General features: G+C 44.5%; 1 protein-coding gene and 1 long non-coding RNA gene across 2 annotated transcripts; one reads left to right on the forward strand and one right to left on the reverse strand.

The window, feature by feature from the left end:
- Positions 1–305: 305 nt before the first annotated feature.
- Positions 306–26737, reverse strand: coq6 (coenzyme Q6 monooxygenase). The gene is made up of 12 exons (XM_072493563.1): positions 26463–26737; positions 22109–22243; positions 21230–21288; positions 17517–17643; positions 13846–13976; positions 10918–11025; positions 10638–10700; positions 8937–9044; positions 5577–5779; positions 3241–3356; positions 2051–2217; positions 306–1660 (listed from the first exon to the last, which is right to left on the reverse strand). The coding sequence occupies exons 1-12, from the start codon at positions 26650–26652 to the stop codon at positions 1631–1633; spliced, it is 1437 nt and encodes a 478-aa protein (XP_072349664.1). The 5' UTR covers positions 26653–26737; the 3' UTR covers positions 306–1630.
- On the forward strand, positions 2197–9879 carry LOC140404958 (uncharacterized). Its single transcript, XR_011938600.1, has 4 exons — positions 2197–2993; positions 7268–7462; positions 8356–8420; positions 9392–9879. It is a non-coding gene; the product is annotated as an uncharacterized lncRNA (long non-coding RNA).
- Positions 26738–27193: the final 456 nt, after the last annotated feature.

Raw genomic sequence — 27193 nt, forward strand, 5'->3', positions numbered from 1 at the left:
TTGTGTTGCAACATGGTGTGACATAGATCGGCTAGACATAGCTTCTCAGCCATTGGATGCTAAATATTAATCCTAAATATTAATCTTTAATCCTATTGCAATAGACCTTTATACACAGGGAACATTAACAGAAATTTAGGCATGAAGGATCATAAAAGCGGTGAATCTTTTAGTACAAGTCAATCAGTGCATTAATATAAGAGATTGAAATAGGGCAAAACAAAAAAGAAATTAAACTTGTAATAAATCACATTGATTAGTATGGATTGTCACTGAAGAACATCAAAGACAATTCCTGAAACCTATTGGTTCCAAAAATTTATTTAATAGAGTAAAAAAGATAGGAGGAAAAAACTGATTTGAAAGGAAGATCTCATTCGCAACACGTACAGTAATAAAATAGTTGCATTATCTCATGATTTATATTTAAACAGGACAATTAGTGTGCCTTGGGAGTGCAATAACTTCACAGAACAGTATTAAGGTGTTATCAAGGTAATTCACTGACAGGCATTGATAAATTGACAAAAAACAACACAGGAGAGATTATAAAATAAGATTTTCATCTGTTAAGCCCCTGCAATTCACAGCATTCAAACAGATATTGAGCGGTTTTAAAAATCACAGCACTTTGGAAGATCAGAAGTTGAACTCTGAAACCAAACGCTTTCTGCTCCAATATGAATTGTAAGAAAACGCAGGTCCTGAGAACCTGGGTCCTCAGCGCCATGAGGCAGCAGTGCTAACCACTATGCGACTGTGCCCCCCCTAGTGACTTGTGATCAGTTTATTTTTGTTAACCAAATAAACTTAAACTACATCAAAACACTGAGGGAGAACTCCTTAAGGGATACTGCATCTAAATAAACAATCTCAAGAAACTTAAAACATCAAAAAATGTGATTGAAGGGGTCAATAAAGAGCCCAATCCCTGTGGTACCCACTGGGCACGGAAGACCTTGATGGTGCAGGCAGACACAATATGCTCCCTTTCCAGGGACATCTGGCAGCGAACATAATCATGGAAGGGGGTTAACTAGTCTGGATGGATGACTCCATTGACTGTCTGCTGCCTGGACTTAATAGCCAGCTTGGCTAGGCCTAGGAGCAGGACGTTGATGAGGTCCTCCTCCCTCTGCACAGGGTGAATGGTAGTGATGCGAGTGTATACTTTAGCCTAAAGCAGGACTACTTAACAGTAGAACAATCAAGCATTCAATTGATGCATCAACTTCACTTTTTTAATCAATTTGTTGAGATTCATAACGTTGAACTTTCAATCTAACAATGCACTAGATTTCCAGAAACCGTGAACAGGTTTCACCAGTGACTGTGTGGATGTTTAGGTCATTCTAAATGTTTCTGGAGCGCTCGCACCATTCCCACTGGTGCGACATGCTGCTTGGTGACAGACTGTATAGTGGATGCAGACCGGCAAGAAATATTTTAAGATGGTATAAATCAATCCAATATTTACCATGTAATAGATTCAAACACAATAAATTACAAAAGATTACAAATCAGTCCTTTACAGCAAACAGCGGGAACCCAAAACAAAAATCTCCGCGCAGCCAGAACGCACAGCATCCTCCGGAGCCAGAACTAATCCAGGATAGTTGCAGAATACAATTCACCTGCTGACAAATGCCATGATTTGTTCCTGGAAAACGATGGAAAGGTTTTATTTAAAATAAAAATAAGACATCACTCAAGCCAGTTTTGGTCAAATGCTCTTTTCCTCCCTCAGTAGTTTTTAAAAAATACTTGAAATGGCCTCCAGATGGTGCGCAAGAGCAATCTTGGCTAAATGACCCACTACTTTTCTGCACTCTTAATATTTCTCCTCTGCGTGTTTACTTAATAAACAATAGCCACATGTGCTAGTGAACTCCATATTCTGATAGCACTTCATGTTAAAACACATTTACAAAGCACATTTATCTGCCCTTGCCTATCACTTGATAGGCCAGTAGAAATAATCTTTCACTATCCAAACCCTTGTCTTATTCCATAAATCACATGCTTACAACAAAATGGTTTCATTGATTACCTTGAGAGGTGCAAAGGCATTTGTCACCTGCAGCCCAAAACTCCTCAGCAAAACTACCGGTGTACTCTTGGTTGAATACAGCCTTTTCAGCAGGTCTATTGCAGCCATGACAGGAAGATTATGTCTCTGACGCTCAGTTTCAAATGCATTCAGGTGCTTGGTGGAGCCTGAATGAACAGGAGAAGATGCTGATGAAGGCGTTGGCTAAAACACAGTACGGTCAACTCAATTCTATCAAAGTTAACAGTGCTCAGAAAAGCATTTTAAATAAGATTGAAAGTTAGCGAGAATGGCAGATAACAACTAATTATAACCCTTTTCCCTTTATGACTTAAAGCCTAAAGTACTCTTTAAAACTGCTAAAGGAAACTGCTAAAAGAAAGCAGTCCCTGACAGAATCATCCCAGTGAAAGCCCATTGGGTAAAGCATTTGCCCACACTAGTGCCATTACTCAAAGGTACCAGTTTCAATCTCTGATCGGTGCTGAGCTGGTATCAGGTGTGGCACTGAAAATGGCAACAACATCTCTGGATGAAGGACAGCACGGTGGCGCAGTGGGTTAGCCCTGTTGCCTCACGGCGCCGAGGTCCCAGGTTCGATCCCGGCTCTGGGTCACTGTCCGTGTGGAGTTTGAACATTCTCCCCGTGTTTGCGTGGGTCTCGCCTCCACAACCCAAAGATGTGCAGGCTAGGTGGATTGGCCACGCTAAGCTGCCCCTTAATTGGAAAAAATGAATTGAGTACTCTAAATTTACAAAAACAAATTATCCCTGAATGAAAGAATGGATTTAAAAAAATTTTTTTTTTTTTTTATAAATAGGCCAGTGTCCCTGATCCTTATCCAGTGGCATTGGGCAGCATGCACGGGGAAGGAATGTCAGGTGAAGATACAGTCAAACAAAGTTTCGATGCCCTCAACCGTCAAAGAGCAAGGCTTGTGAGGTAGGCAAAAACGTACCAATTACACACACACCTCAGACTCAAATCGGGGAAGGGAAAAAAATCTAGAAATTTAGAAATGAGCACCCAGTGGGATACCCAGGCATCAAACTGCACTGTAAAGTCCAGAAACCGAATCCCTTAAAAGGGGAGAATTCTCAGAAAGATAATCTTGTGTTTTCTGCCAGTCATCAATGGAAAATAACCGCATTCACACTTGCACTATTCAGAGACATAAAGGATCTCCTACCTAGGTCTCTGCCATTGAAGGCTGCCTCACCGAGATGCTGAGAGAGGCTGGCTACATCCCCGAAGCCCAGATTGACTCCCTGGCCTGCTAGTGGGTGAACTCTGTGAGCAGCATCACTAGAGAGAGAGAATTTACAGGTCAAGAGAACATTTATTCCAAGAGTGAAACCATTTTTCCTATTAGGTCACAAGAACCCAAGGACTCAGTCATGCAAAGGCTGCTTTTTTCATAGAATTTACAGTGCAGAAGGAGGCCATTCGGCCCATCGAGTCTGCACCGGCTCTTGGAAAGAGCACCCTACCCAAGATCAACACCTCCACCCTATCCCCATAACCCAGTAACCCCACCCAACACTAAGGGCAATTTTGGACACTAAGGGCAATTTATCATGGCCAATCCACCTAACCTGCACATCTTTGGACTGTGGGAGGAAACCAGAACACCCGGAGGAAACCCACCACACACGGGGAGGATGTGCAGACTCCGCACAGACAGTGACCCAAGCCGGAATCGAACCTGGGACCCTGGAGCTGTGAAGCAATTGTGCTATCCACAATGCATCATTCTAATTAAAGGAAAGGTGCAGGGTAGGTGGATTGGCCACTCTAAATTGCTCCTTAATTGGAAATAATGAATTGTGTACTCTAAATTTATATAAAAACAAAAATAATAATTTAGTGTGGCCAATTCATCTACCCTGCACATCTTTGGGTTGTTGGGGTGAGACCCGCGCAGACACAGGAGAATGTGCAAACTCCACACGCACAGTGTACCGGGGCCAGGGTCGAACCCAGGTCCTCAGTGCCTCTTTCGCATCATTCTAATTAAAGGAAAGTTTAACACTAATGCACATTGTTTGCTGTTTAAATTATACAGAAGGCTTGCACATTTCCCCCGTGTCTGCGTGGGTCTTACCCACACAACCCAGGGTAGGTGGATTGGCCATGCTAAATTGCCCCTTTGAAAAAAATGAATTAGATACTTTAAATTTTAAAAATAAATAAATAAAAATAAACTATACAGAAGGTTCACATTTATTGAGCATTGTAATGATTTTGGAATTGCCGCTTTTTGGCATATTTAAAAGGATTATTTTTATTATTATAATAACTAATAATCCCCAAGTCACCAAACTCTGGTGCCTGTTCGAGTACATGGAGGGAGAATTCAGAATGTCCAATTCACCTCACAAGTACGCCTTTTGGGACTTGTGGGAGGAAACCGGAGCACCTGAAGGAAACCCACGCAGACACAGGGAGAACGTGCAGACTCCGCACAGACTGTGATCCAAGTGGGAATCGAACCTGGGACCCTAGTGCGGCACGGTGGCGCAGTGGTTAACACTGCACCCTAAGGCACTGAGGACCCGGGTTCGACCCTGGCCCCGGTACACTGTGCGTGTGGAGTTTGCACATTCTCCCGTGTCTGCGCGGGTCTCACCCCAAGAACCCAAAGATGTGCAGGGTAGATGAATTGGCCACTTTTGTTTTTATATAAATTTAGAGTACACAATTCATTATTTCCAATTAAGGAGCAATTTAGAGTGGCCAATCCACCTACCCTGCACATCTTTGGGTTGTGGGGGCGAAACCCATGCAAACACGGGGAGAATGTGCAAACTCCACACAGACAGTGACCCAGAGCCGGGATCGAACCTGGCACCTCGGCGCCGAGAGTCAACAGGGCTAACCCACTGCGCCACCGTGCTGCCCTTGGCCACACTAAATTGCCCCTAAATGGGGGGAAAAAAAGTATTGGTTACTTTAAAAAAAAAAACCTGAGATCATGCAAATACTATGGAAATATAAACTCTCTTTCCTCTTTTCATTTTCAAAAATATATTAATTGTTGTGAAGTGCTTTGAGATATTGTGCGGTCATGAAATGCACTGTATAAACCCAAGATATTTTGTTTAAGAACAAGTCATTAAACCAGGTCATTTCATTAATGTTGGGCTCGCGCTAATTAAGCTCATGCATAATTAGTTTAGTAACTAGTTTCTCCAGTGACATCTTTGTCACTTGCTGCCTAAAATGCAAAATATTACAGAACAGAAGGAGGTTATTTGATCCATTATACCAGTGCTGGTTCTCCGTAAGAAAAAACAATTACTCCCCCTCTCCATGCTTCCCCATTCAAGTAGAGGTCCAATTTTCTTTTGGAAGTTACTACTGAATTTATTTCCAGTCCAATTTACACACCGTGAAATGTAAGTCCCAGAGGACCATGCGCTGCATCACCCAAGACCAGGAAAGCAAGCTGATTTCCTGGACATTTTCGGTCTGGTCATGAGGCAAGGAGATGGGGGAGTGAAAAACAAATACCCATTATCTTACCCGATGAGGGCAACCCGTGGTCCGACATACTTTGTGGCGTGCCCCAGTCCAAGTGGAAACATGGTCCTGCTTTTTGGGTCGACGTGAGCCACGCTTGGTGGTAGCTGCCGCACTGATGTACCTGATGGCATCAGGAACATAAAAGCTGTCCTTAACATGGAGCTTGCAGTGTCAATGAATTCAGAATGATTCTCATTACTCCACTACAAAAGAAGAAAAAAAATCAATAACATTTTTCTTGAGGAGTTCAGGATTTTAGCCCAAATCATTGCAAAACAAAACATTACCATAGCATGGAGGGGACAACTTGTGAAAGGGTGATAAAACTGCGGGCCATCTTTCACATGCTAAATTGCTGATTTTGTCTACGATGATATAGCTGAATCCAAGTGAAGACCATGTGGGGGCAGCACAGTGGCAGTGGTTAGCCCTGCTGTCTCACGCCGCCGGGTCCCAGGTTCGATCGCAGCTCTGGCTCACTGTCCGTGTGGAGTTTGCACATTCTCCCTGTGTCATAAGTACATAAGAACTAGGAGCAGGAGTAGGCCATTTGGCCCTTCGAGCCTGCTCCGCTATTCAATGAGATCGTGGCTGATCTTTTGTGGACTCAGCTGCACTTTCCCGCCCGAACACTATAACCCTTTATTCTTCAAAAAACTATCTATCTTTATCTTGAAAACATTTAATGAAGGAGCCTCAACTGCTTCACTGGGCAGGGAATTCCATAGATTCACAACCCTTTGGGTGAAGACGTTCCTCCTAAACCCAGTCCTAAATCTACTTCCCATTATTTTTAAAAAAAATTTAGAGTACCCAATTCATTTTGTCCAATTAAGGAGCTGGTTAATTGGACAGTGTTCAATCTACCTAGCCTGCACATATTTTGGGTTGTGGGGGCAAAACACACGCAAACACAGGGAGAATGCGCAACTCCACACGGACAGTGACCCAGAGCCGGGATCGAACCTGGGACCTCGGCGCCGTGAGGCAACAGGGTTATCGCACTGCGCCACTGTGCTGCCCTACTTCCTCTTATTTTGAGGTTATGCCCCCTTGTTCTGCTTTCACTCGCCAGTGGGAACAACCTCCCCGCATCAATCCTATCTATTCCCATCATAATTTTATATGTTTCTATGAGATCCCCCCGCATCCTTCTAAATTCCAACGAGTACAGTCCCAGTCTACTCATAATCCAAACCCCTCAGCTCTGGAATTAACCTAGTGAATCTCTTCTGCACATCCTCCAGCGCCAGTGCGTCCTTTCTCAGGTAAGACGACCAAAATTGAACACAATACTCCAGGTGTAGCCTCACCCCCACAACCCAAAGATGTGCAGGGTAGGAGCCATGTTAAATTGCCCCTTAATTGGAAAAAAAAAATGAATTGGGTACTTTAAATTTAAATGTATTCCCCAGTAGGTGTAAATGACCACTGTGTTCAGCTGTATTGCCCACTTAACCACCCCTCCAAATGTACCACCCCAAGTATAAGCAGCCACCATCACTCAACAGTGGTGGACTCCCAGTTGCCGGAGGACCGCTGCCACAGCACAAGTAAATACACAAAGAGAAAAGACACCATAAAAATATGGCTGCAGTATTGAAGTGAGTCTCCAGCCTCCTTCACATCAGGAGCACATTCAGTTTGGGAGCTCAAGACAATATTAAAAAGTAACAATCTTTTTTTTATAGGTTGTGGGCTTTGCTTGCTAGGCCAGCATTTGTTGCCCATCTCTAACTGCCCTTGAGAGGGTAGTGGTGAGCTGCTGCCTTGAACCGCTGCAGTCCGTGTTTTGTAGGTGCACCCACAGTGCTGTTAGGGAGCATGATCCAGGATGTTCATCCAGCGACGGTGAAGGAACAGCAATATATTTCCAAGTCAAGATGGTGAGTAATTTGGAGGGGAGCGTCCAGGTGGTGGTGTTCCCATATGTCTACTGCCCTTGTCCTTCTGATGCTAGTGGTCGTGGGTTTAGAAGGTGCTGCCTAAGGGGCCTTGGTGAGATCCTGCAGTGCATCTTTTAGGTGTTACACACTGCTGCCACTGTGTGTCAGTGGTGGAGGGAGTGAATCCTTGTGGAAGGTATGTCAATCAAGCGGGCTGCTTTGTTCTGGATGGTGTCGAGCTTCTTGAGTGCTGTTGGAGCTGTACTCACCCAGACAAGTGGAGTATTCCATCATACACCTGTGGTGGACAAGCTTTGAGGAGTCAGGAGATGGGCAGCACAGTGACACAGTGGTTAGCACTGCTGTCTCACAGCTCCATAGATCCGGGTTCAAGTCCCGCCTCAGGTGACTGTGTGTGTGGAGTTTGCACTTTCTCCCCGTATCTGCGTGGGTTGGTGCAGACTGATGGATGAAATGGCCTCCTTCTGCACTGTAAATTCTATGATACTATGAGTTACTCGCCACAATATCCGTGCTAAAAAGTATTGAGACATAGTTCGTAGTGTGCATCTTCACAGGAGTCCACTTAATACATAAAATGTGATCAATTTTAAAAAACCCACAGAAACAGAAATTTCTATTCTTTTTCCCTCAATTTTCTATCCCCACGTGAAGGAGAAAACTTGCTTTCTGGTTGCCATTTTAGAGTCCATACAGTAAATAGAGAGGCTGGATTTTTTAAAATAATAAATTTAAATAATTGCTGATAAATTGTCCATTGTGTTGCCTGGTTCAATTTGATGAATAAATTACAGTAAAATGGGAAGACTTCAGAAATTGCTCCACTGTACCGCCTATTGGCTAAAACCTGCAATTGCATTTTGTTTCTACAGGCAGCGCTTTACAGACATACTGGGTTGGATTCTCCACTGGCGTAACGGAACATCCCACAGGCAAGGTGAAACAGAAATGTGGCGCGGCAGGGAGGATAATCCAGCCCCATGTTTCAGCTCTGAATATTTAGATGTGTAGTTTAAATGTGGACACAAACATTAGTGTTGGGTGGAGTTACTGGGTTATGGGGATAGGGTGGAGGTGTTGACCTTGGGTAGGGTGCTCTTTCCAAGAGCCGGTGCACACTCGATGGGCCGAGTGGCCTCCTTCTGCACTGTAAATTCTATGATAATCTATGAAGATGGGAACAAAATCTTTGGCAGCCGGAAGTTAGGCAGCACGCCTCTGCAGCATTACTAATAATACAGATGGATGGATCGACATTAGAGCCCAGTCTGACTATAATGACAATCAGAAACAGCAAGCCTCTTTTTTTTTTTTCCCCTGTCTGTCGCCCTCAGGCGCTGTGGTTGAGTGTCACCAGAGTGGAATTCAGTGCACTCCGCACGGACCGATATCCAACATGCAAACTTGCAGTTCAACGGTGCACTGGGCTGGCCCATCTGCACACACCACTTACAAAAGCTGAATTGATGGCGTCCACGAAGGTTTCTTCGTCCATACTGAGCAAGTCAGATGCATGCTGGTGGGAAGTTGACCACACCAAGGAACTGAGATGATCAGAGAGCTGGAGGAAAACAGAGTTAGGTTCAAGGGTTGTGTGTAAGATGTCACAATCATTCTCATGCCGGGATATCAAAACAGATTACACAAATTGTGCGCAATGTGAATGTGAGCAATCACTCACATCTGGGTCACAGTTCCCACAAGAATTGACTCAGTGTGCATTGCACTCCTTGCACAGTGTGTGCAAGTGAGGTGTGTACAGTGTGAAATATGTGTGGGTCAACTGTGCTGCTGCAGATCTATGGAAAATGACATAATATGGACTAAATGTTGATACTAAATAGGATCTGTGTGCCTTCTTCCAGATGATCCACGGCTGTAACCTTAGCTTGCCTTTTGTCTTTACAGATTCTAGGGCCTTGAGTGCATTTTCTGCCCACCCAATATTGCATCATTCAAATATAAATGCGATGGATATCTTGCAAGAAACAACACTTTTGGTCTTCAGTACATGAGTAATTTGAGTCAAGATGTATGGTTAAGTGCAGCTTATAATGCTTTGGAGGTGGTGACATTGGGTCTAAAGAGTTCTCCATTGGGGTAGGGGCCCTCGCCTCAAGTCTGGATCTGTTGTAAGCTAATTAATAAAGATTGCCATAACGAGTCAACAATCCCCATCAAAACCTATCAGAATGGTGGAAGGCGAACCATGGATCCTTTCCTGTCTATAACTAAATTGGCAATGGTTTCATGGTCATTATTCGATTTTTATGGAATTCAAATTTCACTATCTGCCATGGTCGGATTTAACCAAGGTCCCCAGAGCATTACCCTGGATTGCTAATCCAGCGACAAAACCACGATACCACTGCCTCCCCAAATGGTGGCACGGTAGCACAGTGATTAGCACTGTTGCTTCACAGTGCCAGGGATCCAAGTTCAATTTTTGGCTTGGGTCACTGGCTGTACGGAATCTGCATGTTCTCCCATGTCAGTGTGTGTTTCCTCCGGGTGTTCCGGTTTCCTCCCACAGTCCAGAAAGAAGTGTTGTTAGGTGAATTGGGCATTCCGAATTCTCCCTCTGTGTACCCGAACAGGCGCCGGAGTGTGGGGACTGGGGCTTTTCACAGTAAGTTCATTGCAGTGTTAATGTAAGCCTACTGGTGACACAAATAAAGATTATTATCCAGAAAGATGTGCAGGTTAGGTGGATTGACCATGATAAATTGCTCTTAGTGTCCAAAAAGGTTAGATGGGGTTACTGGGTTACTGGATAGGGTGGAGGCGTGGGCTGAAGTAGGGGGCTCTTTCCAAGGGCCAGTGCAGACTCGATGGGCCTCCTTCTGAACTGTAAATTCCATGATTAAATAGTACAGGTGCATTTTAGGGAAGTTAGATAAGTACATGTGGGAGAAAGATAGGCTGATCAGGTTAAACGTAGAATAATCACGTGAAGCATAAACAATGGTATCAACCTGTTGAGCAAACGACCCATTTCTGCTCTGTAAATGCTATGTAATATGGGACGGTTTGCATTACTGGGATCATTTTGATCAAGGGCCTGTGATCTTAGGGCAAGTGCTTTTAGTGCAATGATTACAGATAATGTGTAGTTTAATACAAAAAGTAAATTCAAAGTGAAAGTGAAGTGTACCGGAAGCATTGCGATTGGCCCAGTCACCAGAAACCGCTGCCAAGCCACATTGTTGTCAGTCGGCTGAAGATTTGAAGGAAGAACAAATAGTTATATAAGCAATGACAGGACAATTCCAACCCCCACCCCATCAACACTCACTACCCTGGTCATTTATACCAATGCAAGTAGCCACAGCAACCAACACTTAAATCTACAAATGGAATGGTTCGGCACAGATATGAACGAATCATCCAAATCCATTCCCAGAAGTGAGCAAAGACAAAAGGGGTCTACTTACTTCAGCAAGGCGAAGGGTAGCAACTACAGCAGACTGATCGTACTTCCAGTGCACGGTCTGAATACCAGCGGACTCCCGCGCCATTGAGTTTGGACCATCTGCTCCAATCTATGTGGAGGAGAGATACAGCCCTTTAATGTGGTCAAGCTAAACTGAATAGAAAACAATCATTTAATCAACACCATGGAGTGATCAGGTACCACACCCTCAAGCCAGACAGAAACATGGGACATAGGATCAGGAGTAGGCCATTCACTTTAGGGCCGCACGGTAGCATAGTGGTTAGCACAATTGCTTCACAGCTCCAGGGTCCCAGGTTCGATTCCCGGCTTGGGTCACTGTCTGTGCGGAGTCTGCACGTTCTCCCCGTGTGTGCGTGGGTTTCCTCCGGGTGCTCCGGTTTCCTCCCACAGTCCAAAGATGGGCAGGTTAGGTGGATTGGCCATGATAAATTGCCCTTACTGTCCAAAATTGCCCTTAGTGTTGGGTGGGGTTACTGGGTTATGGGGATAGGTTGGAGGTGTGGGCTTGGGTAGGGTGCTCTTTCAAAGAACCAGTGCAGACTCGATGGGCCGAATGGCTTCCTTCTGCACTGTAAATTCTATGAGTACTTTGCATTCTTCTAAACACCAATGGTTATGGACCCAATCTGTTCAACATCGCTTTGCAAGATAAACCCTTCAACACAGGAATGAGTCGAGTGAATCTCCTTTGAGCTGCTTCTAATGCTGTTATGTCTTTTTTCAAATAAGGAGACCAAAACTGTGCACAGTATTCCAGGTCCGTTCTCATCAAAGCCCCGTATAGCTGCACTAGAACGTTCCCACTTTTACATTCCATTCCACTTTCATGTTAGAGAGCCAAGTAGATCTTACATCAGTGTTAATGTTCATTTTGATATATCAAGTATAAATTTAGTTCTGGGATAATTGGACAGCCCAATCAGTGTGGCACAATTAGGGAGAAGATCATCTCAACCTCTCCTACCCTCCCTGCTCGGAGGGGAGGGATGGGAAGTTAGGAAAGCTAAAGTTTTTCAGCTTCAGGATAAAGGGTGAAAAGCAGCCTCCAGTGTAGATAATTTCACCACGTGGTGTGGAACTCGACAATTCAGAGCAAGAAGGGTCCAGGCTTAAAATGTACTTGTGTGTGGGTCATAACAACAGGTCAGGGACACAACAACAAAACCTCAAGCTGGGAAGAATGAAGAGAGAGCAGGAAACATGGGAATTGGTCAGGTTTAATGTCACAAAGAACATATGAGGGGATTCCAGGTGAGGGCAGGATCAGAAGCAGCTGCGATTTTGGACCCAATATCATGGGTCCTGCCAACATATCCTGTGAAGATCAGGCAAGATCCCCAAGGACTGCAGTGCCCACTGAAGTGGACTTCATATTGAAGTGATCCTTCCAGTTAAGACGACGACAGACCAGTACCACAGAAGAACAAGTTAGCCTGCCTCAATGACTACCGACTGATGGCCCTGACGTCTGTTATCATGAAATGCTTCGAGCAGCTAGTCATGAGACGGATCAACGTCAGCCTCCCAGATGGTCTTGATCCATTGCAGTTTGCCCATCATCGCAACCGGTCCACAGCAGATGCTATCTCTCTGGCTCTACAATCAACACTCGAACACCTTGACAAAAAGGATGCCTATGTGAGACTGCTGTTCATAGACTACAGCTCCGCCTTCAACACCAGTATCCCGACAAGACAAATAACCAAACTCTGCAATCTTGGACTTGATCCCTCCCTGTGCAGCTGGATCCTCGACTTGCTCACCAACAGACCATAATCTATCAGGATAGGCAACAGCATCTCCTCCACAATAGTCCTCAACACCGGTGCCCCGCAAGGATGTGTGCTCAGTCCTCTACTGTACTCCGTATACACACACAACCTCTTGGCAAAATTTAACTCCAACTTAATCTATAAGTTTGCAGATGATACAACTGTGGTGGGTCGTATCTCAAACAACGACGAATCAGGCTACAGAAGGGAAATAAATCACTTGGTTGTATGGTGTACCGAAAACAACCTCTCCCTAAATGTCGAAAGACCAAGAAACTGATTATCCACTTCAGGAAGCATAGCACAACACATATCCCGGTCTGCTTCAATGGCTCCAAAGTGGAAATAGTCGATAGCTTTAAGTTGCTGGGGGGTCACCATCACCAACAGTCTGTCCTGGTCCACTCACGTTGATGCAACAGTCAAGAAAGCCCAATAACGTCTCTACTTCCTACAGAAGCTAAAGAAATTCAGCATGTCTGCATCGACTCTCACAAACGTCTACAGATGTGCCATAGAGAGCTGTCAGGATAGGCAACAGCACTTCCTCCACAATAGTCCTCAACACCAGTGCCCCGCAAGGATGTGTGCTCAGTCCTCTACTGTACTCCCTATACACACGACCTCTTTGCAAGATTTAACTCCAACTTAATCTATAAGTTTGCGGATGATACAACTGTAGTGAGTCGTATCTCAAACAACGACGAATCAGACTACAGATCACTTGGTTGTGATTTATCCGGCTACATCACAGTCTGGTATGACAATTGCTCAGCCCACGATTGCAAGAAACTGCAGAGTCATCCAGTCATAGGAACAGCTTCTTCCCCACAGCTACTAGACTCCTCAATGAGTCTCCCTCGGACTGATCGGTTCCCTGTAAGAACACTATTCACGACTCCCTATGCTGCTCTTGCTCATGTATTTGCTTTGTTTGGTTCCTTGTTCCACACTGTAACCAATCACTGTCGATGTACCATTTGTCAATGTACTCTGTTGATTATTCTTTTTTGTCTACTATGTACATACTGCGTACGTTCCCATGGCCGCAGAAAAATACTTTTCACTGCACGTCGGTACATGTGACAATAAATCAAATCAAATCTCCACAGTAAGGATTCACTGTTGCTTACCAGTAAAGTTGTCTGAAGCTTACGTCCATCAGCCAGTTCGATTTGAACCCATGGGTTGGTATCAGATGATGGGTAGGGCTCTGGCCATGTGTAGTTGACCACTTTATTCCTGTATAACACATGCACCCTGTCTGAGAAAAACAGCACCAAGCTAAGCACAAACTATTTTATCCTTGCTTCTCTACATTTCTACTACTTGCCCTGGAGTTAACTCACATCAGTCTTCTAAATTCCCATTAACCTACCACCCTGTGCTTGCTGACCTACACTGGCTCCACATGAATAAACACCTCAATTTTAGAAATTCTCATCCTGGTTTTAAAATCCCTCAGTCAGCCCTCAGTAACCTCCTCCAGCCCCACAATTCTCCATATCGGTGCTTCTCTAAATCAGGCCAAAGGTGCATCCCATTTTAATCGCTCCAGCTATGCCAGCCTTGCCTTTAGCTGCCGAGGGAATCTCTGGAATTCCCTCCCTAAATCTCTTTCCTCCTTAAAATCTACTTCTTGGTTACAGCCATCTGCCCCAATATTTCCTGTGTGGCTTGATGCTTGCTAATTCTCCTGTGAAGTGCCTTCGGCCATTTTACTCAATTGAAAGCACTATATAATTACAAGTTATTGTTAGTGAATCCGTCCCATGGGAAAATCAATACATATGTCAACATCATCTTTATCTTAGCAAATTTGCCTTACTTCAACCTTTATAATATCACCCATTTTTCCCCACTGTCTCAATTAGTTAGATCTTCATTCACGCCTTTGCGACCTCCAGATCCGACTATTCCAACACATTCCAGACCCTCTGAAAACATCAGCTCATCCAAAACTCTGCCGCTCTATCCAATTTGCATGAAGTCCCCATTCACTTATCTTTTTTCAAAAAATAATTTATTGCTCATCCCTAACTTCCCTTGAACGGAGTGGCTTGTTCAGCTATTTCAGAGGGCAGTTAAGAGTCAACCGTATAGCCAAAGAATTGGTAAAAGACTCCAAACTTGTGCAGGACGTCTGTAGCTGGAAGCGTTCCTCTTAATAATTTTAGTTTAACTAAAACCAATTGATTATTATACTTTTAGCTACTTTTCCCCATTCATTCTTTTGATGTTCATGAATGAACAGCCACTCTATATCTGCAATACAAGAGACACCCAAGACTTTATAGGGCAATGGCACCACCTCATACAGTATTGAAACATGCAAGAAAACTCCAGATTTGATTTCTCATCTGAGCTAGCAGATCTCAGCTAAATAATCGGAGGGTCATAACGTCAGTGTCTCAAGAGTACAATGGTAGAAAACAAAATTCGGCAAAGATTCCCACTTCCAATCACCAGCAGGGTGTGCACCTGCAGAGTCCATTGGGCTCAACTATGAAGATAAGAAATTGAGGCAGGTGTAAACTATATGGCCTGTCGAACCTGGTTCACTATTCAACACAATCATGGCTGATCTTCTGCCTCAAGTGCACTTTCCCTGCCCATTTCCCAAATCCCTCGATTCCCTGAAAAATTATAAATCTGGCCATCTCAACCTAGAATATATTCAGAGATGGAGCACAACCTTCTGGGATAGAGAATTCCAAAGAGGGCAGCATGGTGGCGCAGCGGATAGCAATAGGAAGGCGGCGCTGAGGAACTGGGTTTGAATCCCGGCCCTGGGTCACTGTGGAGTTTGCTCATTCTCCCCGCATCTGCGTGGGTTTGACCCCCGCAACCCAAGGATGTGCAGGTTAGGTGGATTGGCCATGTAAATTGCCCCAATAATAATTGGGTACTCTAAATTTATATATTTAATAAAAAGAGGGCAGCATGATGGTGCAATGGTTAGCATTGTTGCCTCACGGCGCCGAGGTCCCAGGTTCAATCCCGGCTCTGGGTCATTGTCTGTGTGGAGTTTGCACATTCTCCCCGTGTTTACGTGGGTTTCGCCCCACAGCCCAAAGATGTGCAGGGTAGGTGGATTGGGCATGCTAAATTGCCCCTTAAACAGAAAAAACGAATTGGATATTCTAATTTTTTTTTTAATTCCAAAGAGTTACAACGCTTTGAGTGAAGAGGCTTCTCCTCATTGCAATCCTACATTATTGGCCCCTTATCCTGGCACTTTAGCGCCATGTTCTAGATTCTAGCTTCAGATTAGTGTCGAGACCCTATCTGGAGTTGTGTTCAGTATTGTTCTCCTTATTTAAAGCACTAGAAACAGTTCAGAAAAGGTTTACTAGACAAATTCCAGGAATGGGCAGGTTATTTTATGGGGAAAAGTTGAAGAGATCCATTTGTATCCACTATTGTTTAGAAGAGTAAGAAGCGATTTAATCAAACCCTTTTAAGATCCTGAGGGGCATTGACAGGGTGAATGTGGAGAGAATGCTTCCTCCCGTGGGAAATCTAGAACTAGGGATAACTGTTCAAAAATAAGAGGTTGCTCTTGTTTAAAATAAATTTAGAGTACGCAATTCATGTTTTCCAATTAAGGGGCAATTTAGCGTGGCCAATCCACCTAGCCTGCACATCTTTGGGTTGTGGGGGGCGAAACCCACGCAGACACGGGGAGAATGTGCAAACTCCAAATGGACAGTGACCCAGGGCAGCGATCGAACCTGGGACCTCGGAGCCGTAGGCAGCAGTGCTAACCACTGCGCCACAGTGCTGCCCCAGGAGTTGCTCATTTAACACAGTGATGAGAACTTCTTTCTCTCAAGAGTGTCATGGGTCTTTGGAATTTGTCTTTTTTTTTTAAAGACACAGCTAGATAGATTCTTGATAAACAGGAGGAAGGTTATCGGGGGTTGGCAGGAATGTGGGGTTGAAGTTACAATCAGATCAGCCATGATCATATTAAATGGCGGAGCAGGATGGAGGGGCGTAGTGCCTACTCCTAGTTTGTATGTTCATATGCCTTGCCAGGATAAACAACTTCAGCGTCTCCCCCGTCAAGCAGTCATACTCTCTTCCCCAATTAGCAAGTCCGTTGGCAGTCACTATTCAAGAAAAAAAAAGTAAAAATTATACTGCACTTTTCACGACCCAAGAATGGGTAGAAACATTCAAGAAAGTTCCAGATGTGATTTCTCATCTGAGATGGCAGATTTCAGCTAAATAATGGAAGGTCATAATGTCAGTGTGCCAAGAGTACAATGGTCGAAATCACTGTGCTGTCACTGCTGCATGTAAGAAAATGCAACATTTATACACACCAAGACAATGTGTATTGTCCCCACTTCCAGCCTCTGGCCCAATACATTAAGTGACAAGATCAGTTAAGTAAGACTTAAGAAAGACTCAAAAGAGCAATATGAAAGTGACCGGATAATTTGTTTTAGTGATGTTGTTTAAGGGATAAACACTGGACAGAATATTGGGATAAATTCCCACTCTTGTTTAAAACAATGGCAAGGTCAGACGAGAGCTCAGATTGAGCATCGACTTTAATGTCGCGTTCGAAGATTGATGTGAAGGCAAGATACCAGAGGGTGGGTTAAACGCGAGAGAATCACAAGTCTGCACCTTTCGAAAGGCGGTGTAAAATTCCAAGCAGGAGAAAAATTACAAGTACAGACGTATCACACTTTTCACAGGTTTCAACCCACAACATTGCAATTACCTCAACACACTGGTTGGTTTTGAACGTTTTTCAGAACATCTTAGTTTCAAGGCGGTCAATACCTACCAGCAACAGCAGTCAGCTGTTTAGACAGGGCTGACAATATCACATCGTTCTCAACGATGAAACCCATGTCCTCCAACAGGTCAGCTTTATCAAATGTAATCATCGCATCTGAGCACTCATCCCAGACCTGAGTAGAAAACATTTGAATTTCAAGGTCACTGTTCACTCTCACTATAGATTCAATGATGAAGCAACAGAACATGGCATAAGTTAACCACTCAAGAGGAACAAGGAGCAACCAGCCTGTTCAGCTCGTCAATTAGGTCATTCGACAGATGTACTTCCATGTCTTTTCCCACCTTATATCCCTGTACCATTTGAGAAATTACATTTATCATTTTCCTCTAGTGAATGCTTCAAACGAATGAATGAAAAATGAAAATCGTTTATTTTCACAAGTAGGCTTCAAATGAAGTTACTGTGAAAAGCCCCTAGTCGCCACATTCCAGCACCTGTTCGGGAAGTCTGGTATGGGAATTGAACCGTGCTGCTGGCCTGCCTTCAAAGCCAGCGATTTAGCCCTGTGCTAAACAGCCCCTGGTTTTAAACTAGTCGACATTCTGCAGTTTTGCAGGTGGTTACTACTTCATTTTGATATTTACTTATAATTTACCATGAAGTGCTTCCTATATTTATCGCAAATCACTTTAGGAATTTATAAAATCCTGATTAAGTCTCCATTTTCCCTTCTCAGTTTTCTAATCGCCCCCACTTCCAACCTCTGACCCAATAAATTAAGTGACAAGATCAGTTAAGTAAGACTTCTGTGATCATTTGGAAATGCTATTATCCTGTCCTTTCTTCCATGTTCTCCCTTTGCCAACCATCTTCTGAAGTCTCGATTTTTTTTTACAGTTTCACAGATAGAGGCCTCAGGTGCCTCATTTAACTGTCCTTTCTTTACACAGCCCGGATGATGAAGATTGGGGACAGAGTGGGGAAACAAGATCGTGATTATTGCTGAGCTGGATTCTGTCCTCTGGTGATGTCCAGCATCAAATTTTAGTGGATAGTGACGATAGTGAGAATTCCAGCTGGTTTTCCCCCTCTCTAGTATAGAATCGCTGAGACCAAACTGTGCCTCTCCTTTCCCCACTCAAGATCAGGTAACTCAGCACATTTCAGTTATTGGTCTGCCTGTACCCTTCCTAACAACAGCATTCCATTTATTTACTCATCCAGCCATGAAATGACTAACAGAAATCATTCTCGCCAATTTTCACTCCTCACCTGAAGATACTGACTCCTTGCTGCAGTGAAGTTCCCCAGGAACAAACTACCCTCTGCTGCCTGCAAAAGTAGCCAGTGGGGGAAGATAATTTGCAGGTGATGGTGTTCTCATGCACCTGCTGCCTCTCACCCTTCTAGGCAATAGGTCATAAATGTGGAAGATATTGTCAAAGAAGTGTTGGTGAATTGCTGCAGTGCATCTTGTAGATAGCACACATTGCTGGCACTGTACACCAATGGTAGAGGTTGTGTTGATCAAGAGGGCTGCTTTTTCCTGGTGAGAGGCAAGCTTCATGAGTATTATTTTTTTTTCTTTTTAAAAAACTTTAAAAATAAATTTAGAGTACCCAATTCATTTTTTCCTATTTTGGGGCAATTTAGTGTGGCCAATCCACCTACCCTGTACATTTTTGGGTTATTGGGGCGAAACCCATGCAAAGACGGGGAGAATGTGCAAACTCCACACGGACAGTGACCCAGAGCCGGGATCGAACCTGGGACCTCGGCTCCGTGAGGCTGCAGTGCTAACCACTGCGCCACAGTGCTGCCCGTCATGAATATTATTGAGTATTATTGAGGCTGCAAGTAAGTAGGGACTACTCAATCATACCCCCAACTTGTGCCTTTTCAACAGTGAAATGGATTTGGGGAGATGGAAGGTGAGTTACGTGCCACTGAATACCCAGACTCTGGCCTGCTTATACCCACAGTATTTGTGTGACTGGCTTGATTAGATTTCTGGTCGGTAGTGGGGAATTCAGCAATGATAATGCTGTTGAATGCCAAGGAGAGATGGTTTGATTCGTTCTTGTTGGAGATGCCTGGCACTTGTGTGGTACAAATGTTGCTTGCCCCTTATCAGCCTATGCATGAATACTGTGCAGGTCTTGCTGCATGTGGACACTAACTGCTTCAGTCTTTAGAGAAGCACAATTGGTACTGAAAAGTCATCATCAAACATGCCCACTTCTGACCTTATGATGGATGGAAGGTCATTGATGAAACAGCTAACATGACCAGGCCTCAAACACTGTCCTCAGGAACCCCTTCTGCAAAGGCCACAAGCCAAGTGATCAGGAATCCAAATTTCCCAGAGAATCAAAGTCATTTCAACATTGCCAATAATACCTTGGCTGAAATCAGCTCGCTCTTCAGTGGAATTACCTTACCATCAACATTTGGGCAGGGTTGGGGGTGAGAGAGAGAGAGAATTGAAATTAAACCAGATCAGCTTTTTAAATACTGTTATTAAGAATAGGTCAGAGGCTGGGAATTACACAGCAAATAACTAAGCTCCCGACTCCCCAAACTCCGTCCACCACCTATAAGGCAATAGTCAGGAGTGTGATGGAATACTCTCTCCCTTTCCTGGATGAGTGCAACTCCAACAACACAATAGGGCAACACGGTAGCATAGTGGTTAGCACAATTGCTTCACAGCTCCAGGGTCCCAGGTTTGTTTCCCGGCTTGGGTCACTGCCTGTGTGGAGTCTGCACTTTCTCCCTGTGTGTGCGTGGGTTTCCTCCGGGTGCTCCTGTTTCCTCCCACAGTCCAAAGATATGCAGGTTAGGTGGATTGGCCATGCAGGTATGAACTCCCAGTGCTCTGGAATCCAATCCATCTTCACTGGAGAATTTCTTTAGTTTTTCACAGGACGTGGGCTCAGCAAGCAATTTTGTGGCCCGTCCCTAATTGCCCTTGTGAAGGTGGTGTTGAGTCATGGGTTGGCACAGGGCTTAACACTGCTGCCTCACAGCTCCAGGGACCCGGGCTGAATTCCAGCCTTGGGTGACTGTCTATGTGGAGTTTGCATGTTCTCCCCGTGTCTGTGTGGGTCTCCTCTGGGTGCTCCGGTTTCCTCCCACAGTCCAAAGATGTGCAGGTTAGGTGGATTGGCCATGTTAAATTGCCCTTAGTGTCCACAATTGCCCTTAATGTTGGGTGGGGTTACTAGGTTATGGGGATAGGGTGGAGGTGTGGGCTTGGCTAGGGAGCTCTTTCCAAGGGCCGGTGCAGACAAAATGGGCCGAATGGCCTCCTTCTGCACTGTAAATTCTATATCTATAATAACCTCAACACCATCCAGTGCAATGCAGCCCCCTTGACCAGCACACCCTCTTTCACAGGCGCACTGTGGTAGCAGTGTGTTACCATTTACATGTACAAGATGCACTGCGGCAACTCACCAACACTACCTCACAGGGCAGGGCTGGAAACATGAACCTTCCTCCTGTGTATGAATCAGCTCCTTAATTGCCAAACTCTCAGTCATCAGTGGGGGCTTTCTTCTAACCATAAAAAAACACAAACTGAACACAAATAACCTGTAGAAAATGACTCTGGCGTGGGTCTCACACCCATAACCCAAAGATGTGTAGCGTAGGTGGAGTGGCCACACTAAATTGCCCCTTAATTGGAAATAGTTTTTAATTAAAAAAATGACTCAGGCACAAATCCCACTGAAGGAATAAGAGGGTTTTACCTGCATTCTCTTGAATGGCTTGCATCTCTTGTTGCATATATGATCCCAAGCTCCAAAACCTACAAAGAGATTAAGGTGATAAAAATGTAAAGCTGAAGTAATGAAAGAGGTTTCTTTTGGTATTTTGTGCAGTATGTACACACAAGCAAAACCGTTGGATTACTGGGAAAGAAAAATGTTCAATGCTGATTCTTTGGCACTTTAGTCTCATCGCGGTGATGAACACAAATAAGAACACATCCTTTTAGAAGCTTAGCTTCTCAAATGTTTGCACAGAGCAGCAGTTCCCAAACTGGGTTGCGACACCATTTGGGGTGACAGAAATGGTGAATGGGGTCACGAGAAATAAAAATAAGATTAATCTCCTGGATTGGCTATGGCGGCTCTGATCAGGTGTGCTGAGAGGTAACTATACGACTAAGTAAATGTAACAGAGGTTTCCCAGGGTGGCTTCTGCGAGCAGCGGCGATGGAAGATGATGGAGGATTTCACGACCAGCGGCAGCCTGGTTACCCAGGGCCTGGGATTTCAATATTTATATGATGAATTATATGTTGATCTATAATATATGAACTTTAATAATCGCATACAGAAATCTACTGCTTCATTGCCATTTTGCTTTTGTAGATGTCTAGGGTCGAGCATATTTTCAAGAGTTAAAATGGGGTCATATTGGAACATAGTTTAGGAACCACTGCCTGAGAGGCAGGCCAGCACGAGATGAGATTGAAGTATACCTGCCAGCTAGCAACCAAACGCAACTGCAATCCTCAAGAGCATTGACCAGCCTGAGTACTCTGCTCCGCTACCTGCCCACAAATTAATAATTTCAGCGCGACACAGCAAAATATAACGTATGACGGGTTAACGGAAACATACGGCTGAGGAAGGCTGCAGTGCCTGGTGTGAGTGCGCTCACTCGGTTACTGTGCAATTCTGGCAGCTTTCCATCTGCTTTCTGATTTCCAGCCTCCAATAACAGGATCTTTTTCTCTGATAGATTCTCATCATAAGCTGCAGATAAATAAAGATCATGTAATGCAAATATTAATCTGGATATTATTTGACATAACTCTGCAAGACGGTCACTGTGTAAAGATCATTCCAAATGTATTTGATTTTAAAATACAGTAAATAACATTAAATTCCCTGAATGTTCCTGCAATGGACACGGGGCAAAACGGCCTCCTCCTGTGCTGCAAATTTCCTGTTTTTATGGTTAACCACTCATTTGTCACATATTTCTGGCTTGATGTAATGTGCACTTTAACAGAGAGCATCCAGTGACTACACTTGGAAAAAGCATTTGAATGGTTTGAGGTTGTGAATGGCACTATATCAATGTAAGCCTTCCATTCTTAGCAGTCGGAGGAAGAGTGGAACCAAAAGAAGAGATATTCCAATGGAGGCACACAGCACAGCTGTGGTATTAAATGAGGACTTTGCATCTGTCCTCTAAAGATGAATCTATGAATATAGCTATAAAAGAGTTGGTAATTTCAAAACTGGATAGGATAAAGGGATAGGACAAAAGTACCTCAGTCCTCAGTGGAAGAATCACCTGATCTGGATTGAGTGCATCTGCAGTTACTGAGAAATACATGGGTAGAAATTGTGGCGTCTCTGGCGAGAATGTTCCAATCCTTCTTGGATATGGCGGTGGTACAAGAGGACCAAATGTTATAGCCCTTTTGCCAAACCCACAGTAACATGTCAGCTAACCTAACATCAGTGGCGGGCAAGTTTTAGGAGACTGCAAACCAACTCACAACATCCCAAAGCACATTCCAACCAATGAAGTACTTTTGAAGCCGAGCTAATGTAGGAAATGCGGCAAACAATTTGCATCAGCAAACTCCCACAAGCAGAAACAAAAACGGAAAATGCTAGACAATCTCAGCAGGTCTGACAGCATCTGTGGAGAAGCGACCTAACGTTCGCCGTTCTCTCTCCACAGATGCTGTCAGATCTGCTTAGAGTGTCTGGCATTTTCCGATTTAGTTGCAAATTCCAACATCTGCAGTAATTTGCTTTTATCCCAAAAACTGAAATATGGGTAATGACAAGATAGCCTGCTTTTTGCGATGTTGATTGAGGGATCAATATTGACCAGGACACAGGGGATAATTCAATAACAGTAGAAGATGTGAGGAGGGGTTATGCTTCTGGAAAGGGGGGGGTCAAGCAGAACAAAGGGGAAGGCCAGGGATATAAGAATGCAGCCATTTTGAAAGTCGGGGTCGCAATCCACGGGTGGGTCATGGGCGGGTGTTGGGAAGGTCGTGGAGCCATCTATCGCGGCGTACCCGATCGCGGGGAATTAATGTCCTTTTAAAAATGCCAGTTGCAACCGACTTTCAGAATGCGGGCGTGTTGCGCATGCGTGCCCGCTCATCAGTACGCAGGCCCAGAGCACCACGAGAAACACCACCTCCTCCTGACGTCGGTGCGCTGACCCAGAAGATTTTTTTAAAAATTCGATGCAGTCTTCCTGCCTGAAGCGATGTCAGAGAGCAGGTCACGCACCCCGAGCACTAATGTCATGTGATCTGGGCACAATTGAGATTCCTCCATTCTGTCAACAGCATACAAGCAACACGGCTGAAACATTTTAAATGGATTATTTTGTAATAAGGAAGAAAGGGCCAGAGACACAGACAGGCCAGGATCTCACAACAAAATCTGCTGGAGAGAGTGGCTCAGGAGAGTCCACAACAGGACAAAGCAGTGCTGGTGTGAGCTCCAGGGCCTCTGTTGAACAGCCCATTAAGTGGTTGAAATTGGGCACAAAGCAGTACATAGATGGTTTTTTATAAGTATGGATTTATTAATTGTGCCAATGCAAATCAGGATGCGAAGCCCACGCATGATATATGCAGGGAAGTACTGGCAAATGAAAGTTTAAAACCCTCAAAACTTCAAAGGCATTTGAAGACTAAACATGGCGAGTTCAAGGACAAACCTCTTCCCCACAATGTAGCAGAGGGATTAATTCTCCCTGCAGCATTAGACATAGTTTGTACAGTCCTAGATGAGAGGTTAGCTGAAAAAGTGAAATGCATCCCACTTGGTGATAACACAGTGGCTCGTTGAGTTTAAGATATTGCGCTTTTTTTTCTTTTCCGGTTAGGTGGTGGAGGAGGAGATCAGGTAAGAGTCATGGCCAAGTCCAAGAATCATACCAACCACAATCAGTCCAGCAAGTGGCACAGGACAGGGGTCAAAAAGCCCAAGTCTTATCGATTTGAACCCCTGAAAGGAGTAGATCGCAAGTTCCTGAGAAACATGCGGTTTGCTAAATAACACAACAAAAAAGGAGCAGCTAAGGCTTACAGCAAACAAATAAAGTAGTGATCGCGAAGAAAAGGACTGGCAGTGTTGACAATTTAACATTTACTGTCCTTGAGGATGGCAGCCATGTGATATCCTGTTTTCCAAATTGTTTATTTTGAATAAAATCTAAGTTGGGACTTCAAAAAAAAAGTTTGAGATATTGCTGAGAATTTAGAAGCCCAGCTTATTTATCATTTGAAATCACCACAGGAGTTCTCAATACAACTGGATGGAAGTATAAAGGTTTCAGATTGTGCAATGTTGCTAGTTTACATTTGGTATGTTTGGCACAATGAATTTGTTGAGGATTCGCTGTGTTACCTGACATTACCAACCCACACGACTGGTGCACAGATTTTTGAAGCATTGATCAGTTACGGGTTGGAAAGTACGGGCTCAACTGGGTTCGTTGCAGAGGAATCACAAGCAATGGAGCAGCCAACATGACAGGGAAGAACAGCGGAGTTATAAGGATTAAGAGGCAGCTTGTCAGGACATTGTTTGGAATCATTGTTTTATTCACCGTGAGGCACTGGCATTGAAAGAAAATTTCCAGCCAATCTTGAAGTGGTGTTGAAAGCAATTGGGAAAGTTGTGAATTTCATTAAATGCAGCGCACTCAATACCAGACTGTGTGTTCCGATATGGGGATCGAGCACACACATTTATTGTTCCACACAGAAGTATGTTGGCTGTCAAGGGGTCAGGTGCTAGTCAAGAGTTTACGAACGGAGGTTCCAAATCCACGCTTTGCTCCTCGAGAAATCGTCCCCACTGGCTGATTTGTTTGCTGATGAGGCTTGGATGCTAACTAGGTCTTACCTTGCAGATATCTTTTCAATTCTAAATGAACTGAACCTCAAATTGCAAGGGAAGGATGATGATTATTTTCAGCACTGAAGAAATCAAAGCTTTCCAAAAGTCATTGAAAGTTTGGCAATTGCGAGTGCAAAGCCAAAATTACTACATGTACCCCACACTGCTGTGGCACATCGAAGAAAACAGCATTAGTGAGGAAATTGTAAATGGATTGGCAAGCCTTATTCAGTCGCATTTGGCTGCGCTGATCAACAGTTTTGTTGTTACTTCCCAGAGGAGAATATTTTGAGAGAGAAGGGTTGGGTGAAAAATCCCTTTGAGTTTGAGACTCCAGAATCATTTAACTTGCAGCTGACTCCAAATGAAGCAACTGAACTTCTGCACCTCAGCTGTGGTAGCACGTTAAAAGTACAACACAAGTCAATGAGGCAGTCAGCATTCTGGAGTAGTGTCTCTGAGGAGTATGCGGAGCTGAGTAAAACAAGCATTTTGTTGCTTTTGCCCTTCACAACGACCTATATGTGCAAGGTTGGATTTTCCATTCTCACATAGATGAAGATGGCACAAAGGAACTGGCTGAATCCTGCACCCGATATGCAGCCTTCTTATCCTGTGAACCTGATATGGAGTGAGATCGTTCGGACCAAGCAGGCTCACATCTAGCATTAAAGGTGAGAGAAAATGATGGGTCGCGAAGGTCAGCCGACGTGGGTTAAGTTTGAAAAACACTGTGAGAGGACAGAAGCGACTAAATAACAAGGATGTCAAGGAACAAAAAGGCAAAGAGAGTGATGATGGCTGTAGTAAAGAAACAAAAGCATTGGATCCCGGGTCAGTGTGAATGGCAGAAGCAGAAACCTGAACAGACTGGCACTTAGCAAAAAAAATCAAAAGGAAGAAAATAGTTCACAGTCTGAAGTTGCTGAACTCAAAGGGTGGTTCCAGGGAAAGCGACAACTCAGGATATGTGGGGCTGCTCCTCCGGTTTAGCGCTGTTACCAGCACCTATTCACAATCTGCCCGTGTCCTATTCACCTCCGAGGCCCCGGTCTATGGGGAGGGCCGGTACCCCGGGTCCTACCTAGGGCGCAGGCCATGGCGGTGCCAACCATCCCACCGCCCGAGATCACCACATCGAAGAACTCGGGAGGCCCGGTCTCCGGCTGCTCCGACGCGGAGGAGCATCGCCGACAGCCTCCGCTTGCCGACAGCCAAGCCCGTCCATGGGCGCGGAGGCCGCAAACCAAACGCACTCCTCTCCACAGGCTCATGGCAACCGAATCAGCAAGTGGGTGGCCTCCATAAGACGGGTCACCTTCCAGCGGTGCGGGGCAAAGATGGCGGTGCGGGGCAGGAGTGAGTTTAGCTTCCGGGCGATGAGTCACTCAGCCAATCGTAACGCGACCTTCACCAGTAGACTTCCGGTCATGCGCAGCAGCCCAGTATTGAAAATGCTGAATGGTGTTGGCGCAATTTACGTTTAAGGAAACGTTTAATTGCAATTTTCCACTTATGACTGGATATATATTCAAAAATAAATTCTGTGCTGTGGACAGTCAGCATCATTGAAAAATTAAAGGATTTAGGTGGAAGGGCCAGCACAGACTCCCATGGGCTGAATGGTCTCTTTCTGTGCTGTACTATTCATGATTTATATCAGTCTGAAACATTGCAGTGTGATTTAACGTCATGACTCCCTCTGAATCTTTGGGTTCAAGCCTCACTGAGGGGACCTGACACATAATCCAGGCTGACATTTCCAGCCCATTATAAATTGTGCTGCACTACTGGAGGTATCAACTTTCAAACTGA

Source organism: Scyliorhinus torazame, chromosome 2 (genome assembly GCF_047496885.1).
Source record: "Scyliorhinus torazame isolate Kashiwa2021f chromosome 2, sScyTor2.1, whole genome shotgun sequence".
Classification (NCBI taxonomy): Eukaryota; Metazoa; Chordata; class Chondrichthyes; order Carcharhiniformes; family Scyliorhinidae; genus Scyliorhinus; species Scyliorhinus torazame.